At 33.1% G+C, this 20,103-nt stretch overlaps 2 protein-coding genes across 2 annotated transcripts in view; one reads left to right on the plus strand and one right to left on the minus strand.

The window, feature by feature from the left end:
* spg (dedicator of cytokinesis spg) overlaps positions 1–4,279 on the minus strand; it is a 41,133-nt gene extending 36,854 nt beyond the window's left edge. Inside the window, exons 1-4 of the mRNA XM_013322505.1 lie at positions 4,113–4,279; positions 3,103–3,186; positions 2,683–2,876; positions 56–204 (exon numbers count right to left, since the gene is read on the minus strand). Of these exons, the coding sequence (XP_013177959.1) occupies positions 56–204; positions 2,683–2,876; positions 3,103–3,186; positions 4,113–4,149 (464 nt within the window). The 5' untranslated portion in view covers positions 4,150–4,279. The remainder of the gene's footprint in view (positions 1–55; positions 205–2,682; positions 2,877–3,102; positions 3,187–4,112) is intronic.
* Positions 4,280–8,027: 3,748 nt separating this feature from the next.
* RhoGAP100F (Rho GTPase activating protein at 100F) overlaps positions 8,028–20,103 on the plus strand; it is a 31,407-nt gene continuing 19,331 nt past the window's right edge. Inside the window, exon 1 of the mRNA XM_013322854.1 lies at positions 8,028–8,114. Within this exon, the coding sequence (XP_013178308.1) occupies positions 8,028–8,114 (87 nt within the window). The remainder of the gene's footprint in view (positions 8,115–20,103) is intronic.

Genomic DNA, 20,103 nt, shown 5'->3' on the forward strand with positions numbered 1-20,103 from the left:
AATCCATCAGTGTTAACATTAAATCAAATCAATTTAGCAAGAAAAAATAACTCACCTATTTCCCCAGTCCAGTTTGGCAACGAGCTTCAACCGCAGCGCACGCGTTTGGTCCTGCGTGAGCGTGCCGGCGAGGAGAGCACGTCGTCCACCTAATAACTCTCGCATCACCTTTGCCACCGCACTAAATCTGTACGTTTCTCGCTCCTGGAAGTTACACGACTATTAATAAAAAGCAAATTATAAAAAAAAAACTAGGAGCCTAAAAACATAGGGAATTTTTTTTCATTCTGTGCGTCCCTTCGATCGATTAAAGGCAGGCAACGCATCTGCAATTGCTGATGTCAATTGATGAATACAGGTGGCCGGTTATTTGTTTGCAGCCTTATAATATAAAAAAAGTATGATTGACTACACACTAAGGGTCACCAAAGTAAATCTTTCTTTCTTTCTTTTCTTCTTATCTATGTTTCGTAGCTAAAAGGAATGGATACTAAAATAAAAAAATTGCAGGAGACAGTAAAAGCTTGGTTATTTAAACTAGAAAAATATCGTTACAAAATTGAAGACAAACCTCTCAACAAAATAATTTCAAGGTATAAAGCGGAATTACCTTTAATTAGTTTGAACTTACGTCATACTTAAAAAAATCTTGGACCAGACAAATAGCATCGGTAATTATCTTATTTGTATAATCATTAGTAACGAGAACAGACATTCGGACAAACAATAACTTAAACCAATGACTAGTTTACAATTCTCACTTATCTATAACACAATTGAAGACAATAGAACATGTAAAGAGGTGTCTACACTAATGAATATTTCATTTCTTCACGTATAAACTTTTCTATACTAATAAAGCGGTAAAGTTTGGTTGAATTGTGTCATTAACTAATTGAATTTAAATAATTAAAGCTCTATATTTCTTGAATAAGAACATAACTACAAGAAAACTAGCCATTTAGTTGCAGATGAGATGAAATTTATAATAGACTAGCTGTTGCCCGCGACTTTGTCCACGCGGAATTTAAAAAAAAAAATAAGTTATGTATGCGTTCTTCCAGATTATGATCTACATCTAAGCCAAATTTCAGCCAGATCCATGCAGCCGTTCTGGAGATGCCTTCAAACAAACATCCATCCATCTTAACATTCGCATTGGTAATATTAGTACGATAGTAAGATTCCATTAATATTTGCCCAAAACTATAGTTTGAAAATATAAGTTTTTTTTAAGACATTTGAAGACTTAAAATCAATGCAGCCGACTATTTAAAAAAATATTGGTGTAAACGCGGCCTATTCCCACTCCAGATATCATGTTAAGACCACAAATCAACCGCAAAACTATACAAATTGAGGCGTAAACATATTAAAGCAGAATAAAACTATTTGAGAAGGTGATAAGTAACAAATGATATCCATTCATCTTACTAATATTATACATGCAAAAGGATGGATGTTTGTTAGAAGGTTTCTCTAAAACGGTTGCATGAATCTCGCTGAAAGATGTAGAACGTAGCCTTAAAAAAACACATACGCATTTGCTTCAGTTTTTATTTAATTCCGAACGAACGGAGTCAAAGGTGACATCTTATTCTGTATAGAATCCGAATATGCATATTGTTTATTTAATCATGTTATTAGATCTTCATACAATGAGGTCAGAAAATACCAACATGATAGGATAAACAACAATAAGCAAATAACAAGACAATAGTTAACGTCTGTGCAACAATTGCGTCACTCAAAGATATGATACGTTTGAAGCGAAATTACAATAAGATAACATCAACATTTACTGCACAGGCTTAAAGATGACCGAAAGTTCAAAATTATAACGAAAATAATGTCTAGAACAATCACTATTTTTATTTTGTTGTTACTTAAATGTATTTAACATTATATCTGTCATGTTATATGAATGTTGCGCCAATGGAAACCCACGGTAAAAATTGAAAACAAATTTTCCAACACAACAGTCAATGTTCTCCATAAAGTTTTCATATGGGAGGGCAATAAGAAGGGATCCATATATGTCCGCGTACAATTACGCGATATAATAAATATGTCCCGCGCGTCCGTCGCTTCCGGACTGCGGACTTTGACCATGTTCAACGACGTGATAGCAATGGAACACAAATCATATTCGGTTCCGGCCCCTGATGTATAGCAAATATGCGCAAGCGCAAAATTATTGCACATTTAATATTTGCAATTGCATTCTTATAATGGTATAAAGCCAAAAATATAGAACTCTCTAAGCTTTGAACTTTACATCACACTAGCTGTCGACCGTGACTCCATCCGCGCGAAATAAAAAAGAACCTATGTATAAAAGTAGCTTATGTGTTCTTCCAAGCTATATTCTACATGTATGCCAAATTTCAGCTAAATCCATGCATCTGTTCTGCACATACCTTCTAACAAACAGCTATCCATCCATTCAAACATTCGCATTTATAATATTATTAAGAAGTAAGATTGGTCTTAACATATAAACACAAGAAAATACATACTTATAAGGACATGAATAACTCTATAAATGGTCAATAGATACTTTTTTAGGAAAGGTATGCACATAGATTATGTAAAAACAGAGTTGTTAACTCTTAAAAAAATAATATATTCCTTACCTACTATTGTTATTGGAATTAGATTAAATATATTTCTTATACATACCACATAAAGCTTCTTCCAGAGACGTGCCCAATCCCTCAAGACGCTTGCTATCTCCCGCACCAGAGGATCATCTTTCAACTCCGCAATCGCTGTGGCGCCTGTTCCTTTGACCGTACACGGTCTAATTGATACCACACACGCCGGGAATATGCCCCATGCTGATCTGTTTGTTGTACTGAAGCCTCGATACCAGCCTGAAAGTAGCAAACATAAGTTTAGAAGTTATATGGACTTGAGTAAGTTTGTGAAAGGAGACATTAAAAGTGGTGGCTTGTATGAGTCTGAGATGCTTACAGAAGTGTGGCATGAATCAGGTGGTTACCAAGTTAGGTGCTGAAGACCTAATATCCTTCACTTCAGCATTTTTAACTTTAGTGGGTGTATCGATGTAAAATATTGTAAACTTAATAAAAATCTTACCTCCATTTTCTTCTAATATTTGCACTGTCTCTCCAATTTCCAAAGGTAATCCGGAACGTACATCTCCTTTCCAGTTGTAGACAGCTGAAAAGGTTTATTTTGATTGTAAATTTTAAAAAGTAACATTTTAGTCGATTGTTTCAATAAAAATTGTCTTACAAAAACATATCTTACTAATATTATAGAGTAATTAAAAATATGAATGTTTAGATTTTTATTAAAAGTATCTACAGAATGGCAGCATGGACATTGTTGAAATTCAGCATAGATGTAGAATATAGCCTGGAAGAAGACATAGGCTACTAATTAACTTTTTTTTAATTCCATACCAACTGAGTTGCGGATTATAGCTAGTAATTTATAAGTATAATTTATTTATTCCAAGAAACTCTCAACTGTTTGCAAGTTGTTATAACATTTGCTTCTTATATAGTCACATGTTAGTGTGTTTGTCAAGATAACATTTTTTAATTGTTTTTTTATTGATGTTATTATGAGCTATGATATAATTTTTTAACTGAAATAATTTAAGGGGACTTTATATTTGTATAATTAAAAACAAGAAGTATTTCCATTGATTATTTAAATTAGTTGCCACATGTATATTAAACATAATGGTAGTGAATTGAAAATCTCTTAGAATATATAATGTTCAAAATAAAGAAATTATTGAAAACTTGTAACTAAAATACTGATTTTTTTTAAGTTGCCTTGTATGAATAGATTGTGAAAGTATGCCACATAGTATTCAACACAAACATTTAATCATAATGCAGACATTTAAATATACAAATGTTTTCTTGCAGAAATGTTAAGATCTTTTGTTAAAAAAAAATCCTTTGTACTTTTGTATAGCGTGAAACCTAGTATATCTCGACGATAGGCGGAAGATAAGGAGAAGTAACATTTTAAAATATTATTTATTAAAAATTCAAGACATGTCTTAACATTTCCGCTGTAATAGTAATCAGGATACATTAATTTTGATTAAAACTATATGTCAAACTTACCGACACCTAGTTTAGGTGTTTTTGATGCAATCCACATTATTACGATGATACGTTTAAAATATAAAGTCAACACCACTTAAAGACATCACTGATATACAAGAAAAAGTGCAAAATTTTATCCAAAAACAATAAACACAAATTGTACTACAGCTCTCATTCAACCTCTCAAATTCTCAAATCTGTTGTTATGTAGATTGCACATAGATTAAAGCAAAGAGTATTTAAAAATGAATGATCTACAGACTGAATATTAAAGGAAATGCACTGAAAGTGCACCAAAAAAGCAAAGTTGGCGTTATATTTACTTAAAAACTAATAAAATTGTCAAATGGACAATAATCATCGATAAGGAATAACCGAACATTTTATTTAAGTTAGAGCTTGATCTTCCAAAACAAGATATGACCTGAAGGTCTATGTTACCAGGTCATAAAATTAAAAAAAAACCGGACATTGACACACGAAAATTGACAATTGAAAACGGATACTGCCAACTGCTGACGGCTGTCAATATATCAAGATAAACCCTGACATATTTATGTTAATTTATTTCTAAAAAAATAATAATAAGTACAAGACTATTATAATTTAAGTAAATATGAATTTAAGTTTCCGTGAAAAGCAAATCTATATTAGCCCGAAGTTGTAACAGAACACGATATGATATATGATATTGGCGCCAGTAGTTTTGCTTAAATTGCTTGTTTAAATTGTTAATACATTTAAAAGTTATTTATCAAAGGTCACTCAAGTAAAGCAAGAAAAAGTTAAAATGTCTGACGACTTTATTCCTTTAAATCAAAGTACGCCTGTACAAGACCGATGGCAGGGAAGAAATCAAAACACATTTCAAAATAATAGGCAGCAAAATTTTCAAAGGCGACGTGGTCATTATAACAATCGTTGGGGCAACAATTCTTCAAGAAATAGCTATACGGTATAAAAGCCATTATATTTATAACATATATTATTTTACATCTATTGTTTAAAAGCTCGGACTGTAATTCTTCTCTCAATCTCTACTTTTTCACATTCAACATTTAAATGCTATAAGGTTTTAACGATGCCTTTGCTTTTGTATAATCGCTTAATTTTATTGATTTTGCTAAATCTTACTCTTTTCCTATGTATTGGAACTCATAATAAAAAATCTATCAATAATATACTGTATTCACAGAGTGACAGCAATAGCAGTTATGGAAGAGATAATAAGAACAACATTGATGCATATCTACATCCTTCAATGCTGCAGGATCCATGGGAGCAGCTTCGGCAAAGGAAAGAATAATTAATATTATTCACATTAACAACTTCTTGGAATAATATAAGAATGAGATTTGATTGAATAAGTGTACTAATTTGTAGAATACAGTCAAACTTATAGCGAGTCATTGTCCATTCCTGATTGACTCTTGCTAATCCATTTTCGATTGTTTATAGTTGATGAATTAATTAGAATAAAATATCTTAAAAGTAAATTAAATAACTGTAGCAAAATTAGTTAACAGAAGATTGTAATTGCTTTTGTTATATTAATTGTGAATTGTAAAATATTATTTTAACCCTGTAACATATCAATAAATGTCATGACAATTTTTTTATTGTAATAATGGTTCCTGTAAAGTGACGGACTCTAATTTCTTTATCAGAACTAAATTATTGAAGGCTTTTAGAGAGCAATAAATTTTTTTACCAAAATTAAATAATATTTTTTAAACTTATAAAATTGAGTTTACAGTAACAGTTCCATCGCTTCGTTCTTCTTTTCAATCATTTTACGCTCATTGCCTGACTTAGGCCCGCCCCAAAGATTGCTTCTATAGCTCTACATTGAATGAAAAAAGGTCTGTTTAGAAAATTGCCATTTGCATTAAAACTGATTTGTTGACTGGAATATCGTTCCTTTTTACTAAAACCTACCTAATCGTAAAGTTACGTTATTGAATATTTTTTATATGCTGTGTTAGCATGAAACGCATTCGTCATGTCCTCGCCTGAGGGTGAAACAAAAATAAAAAATAATTTAGTAAATTGCCCTAATCAATTCGGCTGGTGGACACCACGCTATTTCGAAATTAGGGACTGACGACTTTGTTTCATGTATATATGTAGAGTAAGTCTAATATTTCGTATATAATTTTATTATTGTATATGTGAATAATATTTTAATACTTAAAGAATAAAAATCTTATCTTTTTAAATGTACTTTTCTTACACGCATAAAGTTACTCACAGAAAGCTACCTATCGACATTATCTTTAGCTTTATCACTTTGATATTTAAAAAGGATGAGAAAGCTGTAAAAAAAAAGTTATCAGGTCGAAGTATATCACGAGGTTAGAATGCTGATAATTAATGCAAAAAGCGCGCGCTATAATGTACTCTACATTCTATGAAAAATGTACGGTATGTCAAATTTAATTTTACGTTATGGATTTTTCATTGTTAACGGTTCTTCGTTGCTTTCATTCAGCTTAGCTATTCCAGGTCACAGACTGGGCATACACGTGTGAACACTTTTGTGACATTCACCTCCAAAGGTTTTTCAAATCTCGATTTGTATTACGCTGAGTGTGCGTGGATCAATTTTCACAATGGTTAATGTTATCAGCACGCGATCCGCTTTTATGAAAACATTAGCGTTGCGTCAACATGTTTAACATGATTTTGTTACTTTGCCAATTAGACGTAAATTTTTAGTACCCTTAATATATATAGTATACGACAAATCAGAATAAGAAACAAAATAAGTTTTTAAAACTTTTTTAAAATACCGGTTATTTTTAAGACTGCAAATGTTGCCCTAAATAAAAAAAAAAACGTACAATTGAGATGTGAGATTGAGGATCAAATACATGCGAAGTTTTTATAGAAAAACTGTTACAATACTTTTGTAACGTTGCCTAATATGTAACAACTACTATTTAATCTTTTAAATTTCATGAATTAATAGACCATATCCTTGAAGAACATTGGTATTGTTTGATTGTTTATTGCTGCCACGGTGGTCGCGACACATTTATGTATGCTAAGTATGTAAGCTGGATGCCAGAAAGCTCGTAGAAATTCCATTAATTTACGGCCACGTTACAGTAACGGAGTCTTAAAGTAGGTACCTAAGCAAAGTTTGTGACCCACCCTCGTGCGGTTTTGACGGGCCTTTGTGTGGCTAGAGGAAGTTAGGGAAACCGACCTGCGGAGTAACTTGTTAGGAATATTTTTTAAATCAAACGTAACATTTTTGTGTAAACCTATTTAATTTTTTGTTTGTTATTTTAACGTGAACTTTTAATAAAAAAAGGGTATTCTAAGAAAAATTACGTCAAGCAATTTTTTTCATAACGATTTCAATCAACTTGGTGTATGCTGAGACTTGGTCAATGAGTTAAAATAGCTTTATAGAAAAATTACGCAAGCGGTAAGCCGGCGTTACTACAATAACAGTTTATTGTAAGTGACCACCTGTTCAGGTTAGTTAAATGACCATTGATACAGGCTCGCTAAAGGGTTAGAATCGCGAATGCGAGTACGTCACTAAACATCGACCTTATATATGTCGCGGGCCACTAATAGGCCGTCTGCCGACTCGGTTGCACCTCGGAAACGGCTCGCACCGAATAATCGCATCGATCGCCAAAAAACTAACCCACATACGCACTGCCAGCGTAGCCGGAATTATTAATCGCGAGGAGTAAGTGGGCAGGCGAGGCGTGTGGGGTGTGGGGTGTGAGATCGGGGGTCGTGTCGCGAGCGCGAGGGCGGGCCGGCGCAGGCGCGCGGGCGGCGGGCGGCGGGCGCGGGCACTCCGCGAGGAAGGCTCGCGCGCTCCGGCCGCGTACCAGGTCCGGCGGCGGCGCGATGCGCGAGCAGCCGGCCCCGCGGCCGCGTCCGCAGGCGCCGCGCTAAACTGTCCCCATGCAGTGGCGCAAGCTAGCCAGGTTGAAGACTTCGCCGGGCGGACAGTCGCGCGCTCGGAGGATGCTCTGCTGCGGCCGCAGGAAGGTATGCGATCCGATCGATAGCGCGCGCCGAAACCGGCGCCCCTCCCGGCCCGGACGCGACGCCGACGCCGTTCGACGACCCCGCGCGCTACCACCCTAACTCCTAGCCTCTTTAGTTGTCCTGGTAACTTAAATCTCAAAGAGAATCATCCATTTTTACGTAAAAGTATTGAAAAATCTGTAATTAACATGTTATTAAACTATCTTAGTGCTTTATGAAGCTTTTGATTGAAGTTCTTTAGATGTATACGTTTTAGGTAACACGGTATAATCTCATAAACGAACGGTTAATGTTTTTTTCATCTCCAATTTATAGAGAAACCCCTAGAAAATTACCAATTAAGATATTTGTAAGGTACTCAAATTTTCCTTGAATATTAATTATTGAATATGTTTACTAGTATGGACATTATGTTAAGCATCGTTTTTTGATCGTAATTTAAGTCATTAAAATGTATATATATTAGAATGAGGAGCGCACAAAGCGGTTAGGTTAACTGCGCTCTTTATCGCTCCTGAAGCATCACTCGCCATCTTGTGGACGTTTTAACGTGCGCCAAGAGTGGACCGCCTTTAAAATGCATATTACATGTTGTGAACGATCTTAAAGGACGCTTGGCGCCGCTGATAACATGGAAAAATCTTTGAATTTAAATGATGTAATAGGTTATAAGTTGACATACTTTGGCTTGTCAATTATTTAGGTCACTCGAGTTACAATGGCCGAGTAGGTGAGTGAACAGCTTTCGACACTGAGGAGCGTGAATTAATTTTCAAACAACGCCAACAACTTTTTATAAATTTTATACAATATTGACATCTGAATCAAATGGTGACATCACTAATCAATAATGATAATATTGAAACGGTAGCTATTCGCCTAACATGCATTTTGTCCAACTACCTCATTTGAAGGTATAGGTACATTTCGTTCGCGTTGCCATCTGACGTAGTATTAGGTTGGGAAAAAAAGAATCAGTTATTTTAATTTTTACGAGATATCGATCACTACACAATCATTAAGTTGTGAGTTGCAAATCACTAATATTGAACATCACCAAAGAAATTTTGTAACATATTTTTTGAAGGTCGAAATGTAAGCCAGGCGCCTGTAATTGTGAATGGTAATTATTTGGTGCGAAAGTTTGGATGGATCAATAGATGAATGTTAGAAGGTACCCAGAACGGCTGAACGGAACTTCATGAAGTTTGCCACAGATGTAGAATGTAGTCTTAAGAAACATATTTGGAAGATAACCCTACATGTCTTTAAAGTCAGACGGTAAATAAATTTTTTATACTATCAGAAAGGTTAAAGAAATATAGTAATAGTACAGGTTAATAATGAAATCTAGGTCACATAGTCGAAGTAGAATAATTAACGGATAGTTAAACTTCCAGATCTATCGTAATATCGTGGGACGATAGAACAAAATCGAAAGTCACTCGTATATAAATAAACTGACCTTTTCAAATATTCCACTTTAACCTCATTTATACATTCATATATTCTTTTCCTAAACTTTGATATTTAATGTTGAAATATCTGTACAATAATACATTGTCATCCTTATTATCTTACTTATATTATAAATAGGAATGTTTGGATATACAGATGGATGTTAGATGATATTTCCAGAACGGCTGCCATCTCGATGCCATTTGGTACAGTTTTAGAACATTATTTTTGACTAAATAAAACAGTCAATATGTTTCAAGATCTTTTAGCAGTTGATGCCCACGGTTAAATAATATTTAGTTGTAGATTTTAAAAGAAGATTGCTTATTTATCTCGCTACAAAGATAGGCATCTTCAAACCTATACGACGGTAAACATTTCATTAATTTAGTTAGTGTAACTTAGCGTGGTGGAAATACACTATATACTAAATGTATATTATATGTATACTATACTACATGTACTATACATACTATAAGACGCGTGTGAAACGCTATGTTCATTTTAACCCGTTAGCGATGTCCAACACGACAATCATATCTATAAGCAAGCCGTATTTCGTTTAGTCTCTATACGACATATCTATATGTCTCGCTTCGCGTCACAACTTGTAAATAGGAGAAAATGTATGCTATCTGGAAAGTAATAAAAAAGACAGTCTAAGGCTGAATGTAAGAAAATAAGAAAATGTGACTAAGATTTGTTAGCAAGTGTCTCAGAGCTTTTCTCTCAGCGGTACTGCTACGGAAGACTCATTTCCTTTCCTAAAAGAGTGCATAAGACTTTTTAGAGAAGATCATTCCATTTTGTTACTCATAAATCTTGAAAATACTATCTTTATGATGACAGGTTTTTTACCAACATAGTATGTTAATAAAGTTACTAAGATTTTTACACATATAAGTGAGTTAAAGTTAGCACGATAGCCTTAAATATATGGTGAAATTTGAACGATCAGGTTTTGATGGCCAATTATAAAGTTATATTAAATAAAAACTAGCTACACTGGCCCCTGACTTCGGTGAACTTGAGGCCACGGACGGGGCGGGGTTGAAATCTAAATAATCACAGCCCTCGACTGCACGAGTTACTAAGTAACATTTGTTAAGGCGACAACTTGACAAATGTAGCACTTATATGAGGAACTTCTAGCCGCTAATATCTGGTTCAAGTTTGACTTGACTTTGTTTGTTTGAGGATATGTAATAATAGAGTTTGAATTACGTTTCGTGTGCTTACTCATTTTCTTGACTTGAACTTACTAAATATACTATACTATAATAATATAGTACAGCAATATAAAGCTTTTCTTAGAGATGCTTTTTAATTTTGATTTATTGATAAGGTGTTGAATTTTGTCAAATAGTTTTTTTTAGATTTCAAATAACCCTTACATATTTTTGTTAAAAGATATTTTAAGAGAATTTAGGAAGTATTCTTGACAAACATAGTTAAGCGGCAGCTTAACCTATTTAAAGTTTCATTAATTAAACTTAACAATTAATCGTTCGTCAGATGAACCAGCTCTTTAGTGACTATAATTTGAATAATGCCATTGTAATAATTCAAATAAGCCCTTGCTCCGATTTGCTAATTTAACATTTTTCATATTAAAATCGAACGTTGTCTTTGCAAAATTTGTTGAAAATTTAAACTTTTTTAACTACATCACATATTGTAAAGTTTTTAAAATTAGTGCAAATCCAAATCATATGTTCGATCAGATTAAAATAGAAATAGGTATCTTATAGCCAATGTATGTTCCTGACATATAATAGAGCTTTTGGTAATGATTTTTTTAATCTACAAAATAGTTTTTGGCATCTTTGGAGAATGAAATCTCATTCTCCAAAGTTAATATTTATAAAAACTTCTGTTTTAATAATATTTATTCGAGTTTGTTTTATGATGGCAACATTATTTTATTTTGTTATCTTTTGTTTCAATAAATTTATCTCTCGCCTACGTAATGCATTAATGCATTAAAAGGCTTCAACTGCTATCCGCCCACTGCTGATGTCATATGTGACGTCATCGCAATAAACGTTCCTCTCAATACCTATTTAGTGAATATGCGATAAAGAACGTCCAACACATGCTCATTGATATACTTACGAACATTGAAATGTGTAAGTAAATGATGAATAATATGATAAAATGTTTAGCTTTTAATTTTTTCATTGATTTAATTTTCTTAATATCTTTTTGTCTCTTAGGTATTGTTGTTTTTGAAATCTTTAAGTAATACAAGTAAGAGTTGTCAACATGTTTTTAAATTGTCTTTAATTTTGGTTTAAGACGACATAATCACGTATCTACGGCGTAGACTCTACGCCGTAGATACGTGACTCTATAGATACGGGTCTATGATGTTGCTACGAGTTGCCCGTAGCACGAATTTCTTTTCCATCGTCGTCATTGTCGCCGCGTTATCTTTAATCATAACTTATGTAATTCTGGATTTATTGTAATTAGGTTTATTTGTTTAAATTCTTTAATCTTAATAATTTTTAGTATCGTACATACATAAAATTATTTTCTTTAATGTAGAATTAAAATCTTATATTTAAGACATTACATTTGGTAATTTAATTTTAAATTACTACCATCAACCGAGTATTATTTTGTTAATTAGGTAATTATAGGGTAATTATTATAATAGTCTCGGTGTAATTATGGAATAGGAATACAAAGCTATAATTGTACACCTAATTTTCTTGTCAAATATTTAACAAATTTTATTAAAAATTAATTTTAAAATATTTTTAACCAAAGTGAATGAAAAATACTGTTTCAATACAACATAAGTGATTTTTAAAAGTCACAAAACATTTTCATATTCAACAACGAAAATGGAGTTATAATTGCAAAGTCTTCCGCAGCGTTGTTACAACAAATAACTGATCTAGAAATTAGATATCGACATTGATTTTTGAATTCCAATGAATAGTTTATTGTAACATTTCGAATGATATTAATCATGGAAATATATGAAGCATTAAAAAGTAATTAGGTGTTCTTTAAATATATAAGAAGCGATTATATACATACATGTCTACATTGAATACGTGTTACGCCGTAGAACATGCTACGATTATTTTTTTATATGAGCATAGCATAGTAGGGCTGAAATTTGTAAGTATAATTTGTTTAGTATTAGGGTCAGGTCTCAGAAATTATACTCATATTTTAATATATTATATGTACAAAATATGATATAATATGTCTAAAGAGATAATTATTTTCTATAGAATAGTACTTATTCCTTGAAATAATATCGGTTTTCTCTTTGATCTATTATTTCCTTTTAAAATTCAGGTTACAATCGACTTCAAAAGCACTTTGAAACGAGGAATCGCAAAAATTCTATCAACAACACCATTTGGCGTTTCAGCGTGAACAGTTTGCAATCGTTCTTATTCCGTTCGCTATCTTATTGCTTTAGCGATAGGGTCGATATTTGTGATTCCATCAATAATGTTTTAACGTCCCAGTTTTAAGCTCCGTTCTTCGTATACTCTAGAGCTCTGTAGACATCGAGTTGGCACAAAATTTTTAGATCTCAACGCTTCTTATTAGAAGCAAGAGACGTAGACGTAGGAAGGGGAGGGAAAGTCCTGTTATAATAGAATGAGACGAGCATGTTCCTTGCTGCGCTAAGAGGGAACATTTTGCTCCTTTTCAAGATTTATGACGCTATGCGGCTTCTTTTGCCAACATTAAGCTTCTTAAGCTTTTTTATTAATTTATAATATTTAGCGTTTAAGATAAAAATTATTCTGAATTTATTGTTGCTTATTATAAGTATTTTTATAAGGAAAGAAAAAATCGACACGTATTTTATTTGATAGTCATTTCTTTTAGAGTATGTTTCTAAATTCTCGTGTATTTATTTAGGTTAGAATCTTCATCATCAATTTGTTAAAAAGATTCGTCTATCTTCAAAATGCAAATAATCTCTTAGTATACAAATATAAAAGAATGTGTGATTATAAAATAAGTGAAGTGATAAAGTCCTTTATCACTAACCTAGTAGAGCGAGTGATAAAAGACTTTGCCATTCGAAATTCTATCGATTAGATGTCCATCTACTCTTAATTATGCTACAAAACTCCTTGTGATATATCAATTGTGGTCTTCCATTAATTGCCTGAATTAAATCAGTTAGAAGTAAATCAACGATTTTCGTATCATTAAATCTATTGAAGCACGAGAGACCTTAAGTGGGCGTGGCTGTCTGGAGCCGACGCTTGTAGGCGGCCTAATGAGCCTCTCTGAGAAAAGATCAAAATCAACTCTGTTTACTGCGCAGTAAAGTTGAATTCACGTAATGTCCTGCGACGTCAAAGGATTTTCCGGTAGAATGTTGGAGATTGGCGAAAACGTAATACTCAAAGCGATGCTTAAAAGTAGATACATATTCAGGTTTTTTACTTGTACACGTAACGTTTTATCTCGTTGTACGATGAGACATTTAAACAAACAATCTTGTTTATACCTTTTCAGTTCAGTAGTAAAAATAAACGCCTACTAAGTTATTTTTGTAAAAGTTAAAATGTAAAGTAAAAGAGTTGGATGTTTATAACTAAAACACCCTATACTCTCTTTTACAAATGTAATTTTACTATCTTACTAATATTATAAATGTGAATACTTTTGTTGGATGTTTGTTTGAAGGTATCTCCAGGACGGCTGAACGAATCTCGATGAAATTTAGCAAAGATATAGAATATAGTCTGGAAGAGCACATAGGCTACAAATTATTATTTTTTTAAATTCACGCTGACGGAGTAGTGGGCGTTGGCAAGTTTCGAAATAAGGTAAAATTGTGTGGATTACGTTTAATGGAACTTTGTTCTCATCGTTTATCTCTATTTAATTTTAAATTACGCAACATTTTACTACTATTGTTAGTTAGAATTACATTTATTACAAAATACAGTGGCCTAAATATAAATGTAGAAAATATCGGACTCGAGATTGAACAATGGTAGGCCTATGCTTCCGTCTGGCGTAGAATCATTGAACTGACCCAGTTATTAATTCACTCCGGTAGTTTTTAATAAAACGCCTATTTGTAGGCAATGGTTGAGTTGTAGTCGGGCTAATTGACCTAAATTTAATAAAAATTCCAACCGGCATTCAACTTCTCAATCAAATGTACAAGTTACGAACGTTTATTTCATACCCTTTTTTGAAAAATTAAATTTTAATGTTCATAGTGCAATTATAGCCAAACTTATCTTACCCTGTAAGAAATTCCATCGCGGTTAGTTCTCTCCGAAAATATTTAAAACCTACACGAGCATAGAAAATTGCATCAAAGAAAAAAATCGACAGGACAACTAAAGTTCAAAAAGGACCTGGTGTTATATTTATGACATTGGCAAGATGGCGTTATTGAGTTATCATAATTTAGTTTGACATATCCTTGTCGGTCTATAGTGAATACTTGTGCCAGTGGGAACCAAATTTAATTCTCCAACTGTATACTCGTTACAAAGGTGACGTCAAACTTTTATAAGATTTAAAAGCTTCATAAGAACATTTCGTGTCGTATAAAGTCCAATGTGAATATAAAGTTTTAAGTGCGAGAACGTGACAAGTGAGTAAAGAGTCTTCCGTTACATTTAAGTTACACAAGTATGTGTATTATTTTACAGATATTATGTTCATATTCATATTGAGAGCGTCCGTGGCTCAGGGGTCAAGCAATCTGCAGGTCCTGGGTTCGAATCCAGCCATGTACTAATGTGTTTTTCGCTTTACATATGTACATTTATCCGACCATCTTGCGGTGGAGGAAAACATCGTGATGCAACCTGCACATATCTGAGAAGAAATTCAAAGATATGAGTGAAGTCAACCAACACGCACTTGGCCAGCGTGGTTGACTATGGCCTAATCACCCTAAACTTAGGGTAGGCTCCGAGCCCCTTGGTGGGGACGTATAGTGAGCTGATGATGATGATGTTTATATTTGAAACTTTTTCAATTTAATATTTTACTGTACAAACTAAAATGAGGAAATTAGAAAAAGGATTCATCTGTAGACAGCAAGACAAATGCCATTATTGTTTTTAAGTTTATTTACCAGCGTTTCTCTGTTAGAGATTTCTACAATCTAATATACATTTTATAAATATATGACGCAAAATTGAGTTTGTATAAATGCAATATGATATTTTAAAAACATAAAACGAAATGTGATACATTTATTACATTGGAAATAAGATTTTCCAAGATTTTTGAAATAATTTTATCGCAAGTCTTTAGTAGGAATAAAATGTTCATGAATATAGCAATTTGCTTATATATGTATCATTATTCATGTCTATTTTTGTCACATCATAATATTTATTGCTAGAAAAGTTCTTTGAGAAAACAGTGTATAATTCCATGTACAAATATGCACACTATGATAAGTAAGTGAAAAATAAGTAGTAAAAAGATTGATAAAGGCATTTTCTTACATAACTTGGTTATAATACGTGTTTTATAACAATAAATAAAAAACAATGAACGAGCTATTAATTACATTAAAACGATATTAAAGGTTATAAATTGTTTAAGGCAGTCTATTCCCGTACCATTCGGTGCCGACTTAGTTCATTGAATGAGAAATATGACCGTTTTTATTTCTTGCGAATGTTACGCGGCCTGTGCCTGAACATAATAGCACATATTGTTTCTGCCTACTCAATTCTAATAACCGGGTCAACATCATATATTTTAGTACCTACAATAAATTATAAACAAACAGACTACTAACTTGTATCGCGTCTCAACTTGTGTAGTTATTTGGAAGTGCTTTCTATTACTAAAAGGAATTTTAAAATCTATTCACGTGTTTTATAATTATTAATTAACGAACAATTAGTTAAATTATAATACTAGCTGTAGTCCCGCGACTCCGTCCGCGCGAAATTTAAAACTTAATAAGTAGCCTATACTGATCGCCAACCTTCGTTAGTCGGAGAGGCACCTCAAGAAGAAGAAGAAGTAGCCTATGTGTTCTTCCAGACTATCTTCTATATCTGTGCCAAAATTCATCAAGATTAATTGAGCCATTCCGGAGATAGGTTCTAACAAACATCCATCCTACCATCTAAACTTTTGCATTTATAATATTAGTCAGATTGGTTTAGACAAGTAGCAAGTAATAAATACATTAAAAACTAAACAAAATCAATTAGCTATATGTATTATACGTTTACTAGGATTTTTATTCTGAAGGCTCGAATCAAATCATTGTATAATTAGAGCAGGAGGTTAACTCGTTTTGTAAGATTAATGCTTTTTCTGAAATCCTAGTTCTTTCTTTTATTAGCCGTCGACAACGGTTCGACTGATCGTTTATGCAGAAACAATGAAACGGCTCGCTGACTCACTTCGCCTTTGTGAAGGTGTAAATACTGGCTGGGATTTGCAGAATGAAGGATGTTAAAATTTTTAATAAATATCAGCAGTTCTTAGATTTGTATGAAATTTTAGGTACTATTTTCAGGAAAGAATAATGTATCCCTTTAATATAAACCAAATTACATAGAACAAGTTCAATTCATATGACATGTCTGTATACTACACTGCTCTGTATTTATATAATTTAATTTAGGTGTGACTCTGAATAGTAAAGCGGCCGGGAACTGGGGGCCGTGGTCTGTGTTGACTTGCCATTTTGGCCGGGTTTGCTCTAATTAACGCTGGCAAGAGCTGGATGAGAGTGGACGTGGATCGTGCTCAGTGGCGTGCCATGGGAGAGGCCTATGATGATGATGATGTGACTCTGAACTATGTTATGCAACAAAAAAAATTAACATAAAGTCATTACAACAAAGATTAACCAAATCACCAAGTAAAAAATTAAGAACCGCTTTATTCTAAATAAATTCAATAATGAATATTGACAAGCAAACTACAATCTGGACCAAATATCTCGATGAATTTAGAACGGTTTATGTAACTGACATAGCTATTGGAAAGTTATTCGTGAGCCTTGAAATATGTCGCTTCTTAACGTCATCTGACAATCCAAGGCCTTTTCGTCTAGACTGGCGTCTGACCGACTTAATTTTATTACATTGATAACTACTGACAGTGGTGACGCAAATTGGACAACCCTAACGCGTTATAATCGTTTTGAAAATTGACAGCCCTATTAATTATAAGAAGCTTTCATGTTACACCAATTAAGGTCTGGTTAAATTGTCGCTGTGATTTTGTAACGTATTTTGAGTCAAATACAAAAATGTGTCCTTTGAAAAACGAAACAAGTTTTTCTTTAATGATAATTTTCAATACTATTAAGAGCGTATTACCGTGAGTTTCTGATTTCGCCATCTCCGTTTAAAACATATCGTTATCTCTGTCATTATCTTTGACAAAACAGAGATAACAATATGTTTTAAACGTAGATTTTGGTGTCAGAAAGTGATGATTAGTTATTTTACTTCGTCAAAACGTAAATTATCATCGTTTACCATCAACTTTTAACCTCAAAATGTACTTATTACGTGTCAAAATATTATTTTTGCCTATGTAAGGATTATTGGGAAATCAGAACCAGATTAAATTTCATATTAATCAGCGTTACCTCGTTAAAAAGTCTCATTAAAATTGACCTAAAATCCTACGTTTCAGAATATAGTTTTTATAATATAAAGGATAAAGGCATTCAAATAAGAAAGGCGTAGAATCTATCGTAAACATTTTATTTACTGCAACTAATTGCAAATTGGATGGGTATGCAATTAATTTTCGAGTCGCTCGTCGTCGCAAGCGTGTCGCCGGCCCGCGCTAACATTGTTACATCTAACTTAATAACTGAATAATTGAGATGCATTGCCCTACGATACGATTATAATTGAATAATTCTACGATACTCTTGTAAATTTTATTAATTAAAAAGAATTGCCTTTGTGCTTTTACACTGCAGTCTTTAGAACTGTCCAATGGATTTCAATGATGTCGTTGATTATGCTTAGAAGAAGCTGTTACTTAATTTAAGGTACAAATCTATACTAATATTATAAAGAGGAAATTTTGTTTGATTACATTGAAAAGGTTCCGAAACTTCTGAACGATTTGTTGAAATTATTTCACTGTTGGGAAGCTATCCCGGGGTAACATAGATTATAATTATTACTAGATTTGTTTTAATTCGGCGTGGATAAAATTGCGAGAAACTGCTGGTATCATATTACCAAGATTTTAAACTAACTCAAAATGAAAATGTCTTGAATTTTTATTAACTTTTTTCTACTTTTAACGACCGCACTCTTAGTCTCCTTTAGTGACCAATAAACGACTGTGAGTACGGCTGAAAATATGTTTTTGTTAAACGCTGTCGATGAAGTAGATTAAAGTTGCATTTGCGCGGCTAAAGTCAGTGGCGGTGACAAGTTGGGTCGCGGCTAATCTTCCTAGGTCCCAGCTCAAATGCCGCGTGTCTAGACACCGCCCCCCCTGGTATTGACGTGGCTTCACCCTCACCCCCTCTGTATGATTAAACATATACATATTTAATGCCATATTTACGTTGTTTTTGTATGATATTTCACTTAATACATTTTTAAAGACTCTCACTAGTCGCCCGCGACTCCGTTCGCATGGAATTAAAAAATAATTAATAGTCTATGTGTTCTTTCAGACTATGTTCTATATTTACCCCAAATGTCATCGAAATCCGTTCAGCTGTTCTTGAGATACCTTCTAACATTTAACTAAACATTCGCATTTACAATATTTGTAAGATTTATATTAAATTTATCGATGATCTTTACGTACGTAGCAAAAATTTTAATACAAATTTTATCGATGATGTTACGGAAACGTTCTCACGAATATTCGTGCCGACCCTCTGTTATATTTTGGTAATTAGTTAACCTCGAAAAGATATTCAATTCATTCAATTTGTAAGGTGGCTAGAAGTGATCTTATTACGCAAATAGGATTGAGAGATACTTGATAAACGAACCGCGCTAAATTACATTCCCCCGCCATCTCTAAGAAGTCAAGTTTCGTTTAACTTGAACTCATTTCTCGCTTTGGGTCCGTAGGAAAGTTTTATTGGGCGTTACAACTTTGACGTTTAGAAGCCAGACATTTTTGCTTGCTCGATGTTCTAGTTTGTTGCTACGGGTGTATAAAAAGTAAGTAGTATAGTCAAGAAATATCTTCTTCTTCGTATTCTTCATTACTGAAGGTGTGCTTGCAAGAAATATATGAAAACAATTTTGTGAAATAAGGTCGGGTTTCTAAAGTAATTCCACTTAAATCGTATTATAAAGAGCGTGTGTGTATAAAATTTTAAATAAAAAATTGCATTCTGTATATATTTAACCGCTCGCGGTAAAAACACATTACGTTATGTTTCAGAAGCTTTTAAGCCTTAATGGCGCAGGTTAAAAATATAATTTACGCAAACTCCTAACTTTAAAACTATAGCGTGAACTTTACTCTTAGTTATGGATATATAGAGATCAAACAATCAGATGAATATATTAATTCAAGCTAGACTTATGTAGACAAT

This window comes from Papilio xuthus, unplaced genomic scaffold (assembly GCF_000836235.2).
Source record: "Papilio xuthus unplaced genomic scaffold, Pxut_1.1 DF825928.1, whole genome shotgun sequence".
Lineage (NCBI taxonomy): Eukaryota > Metazoa > Arthropoda > Insecta > Lepidoptera > Papilionidae > Papilio > Papilio xuthus.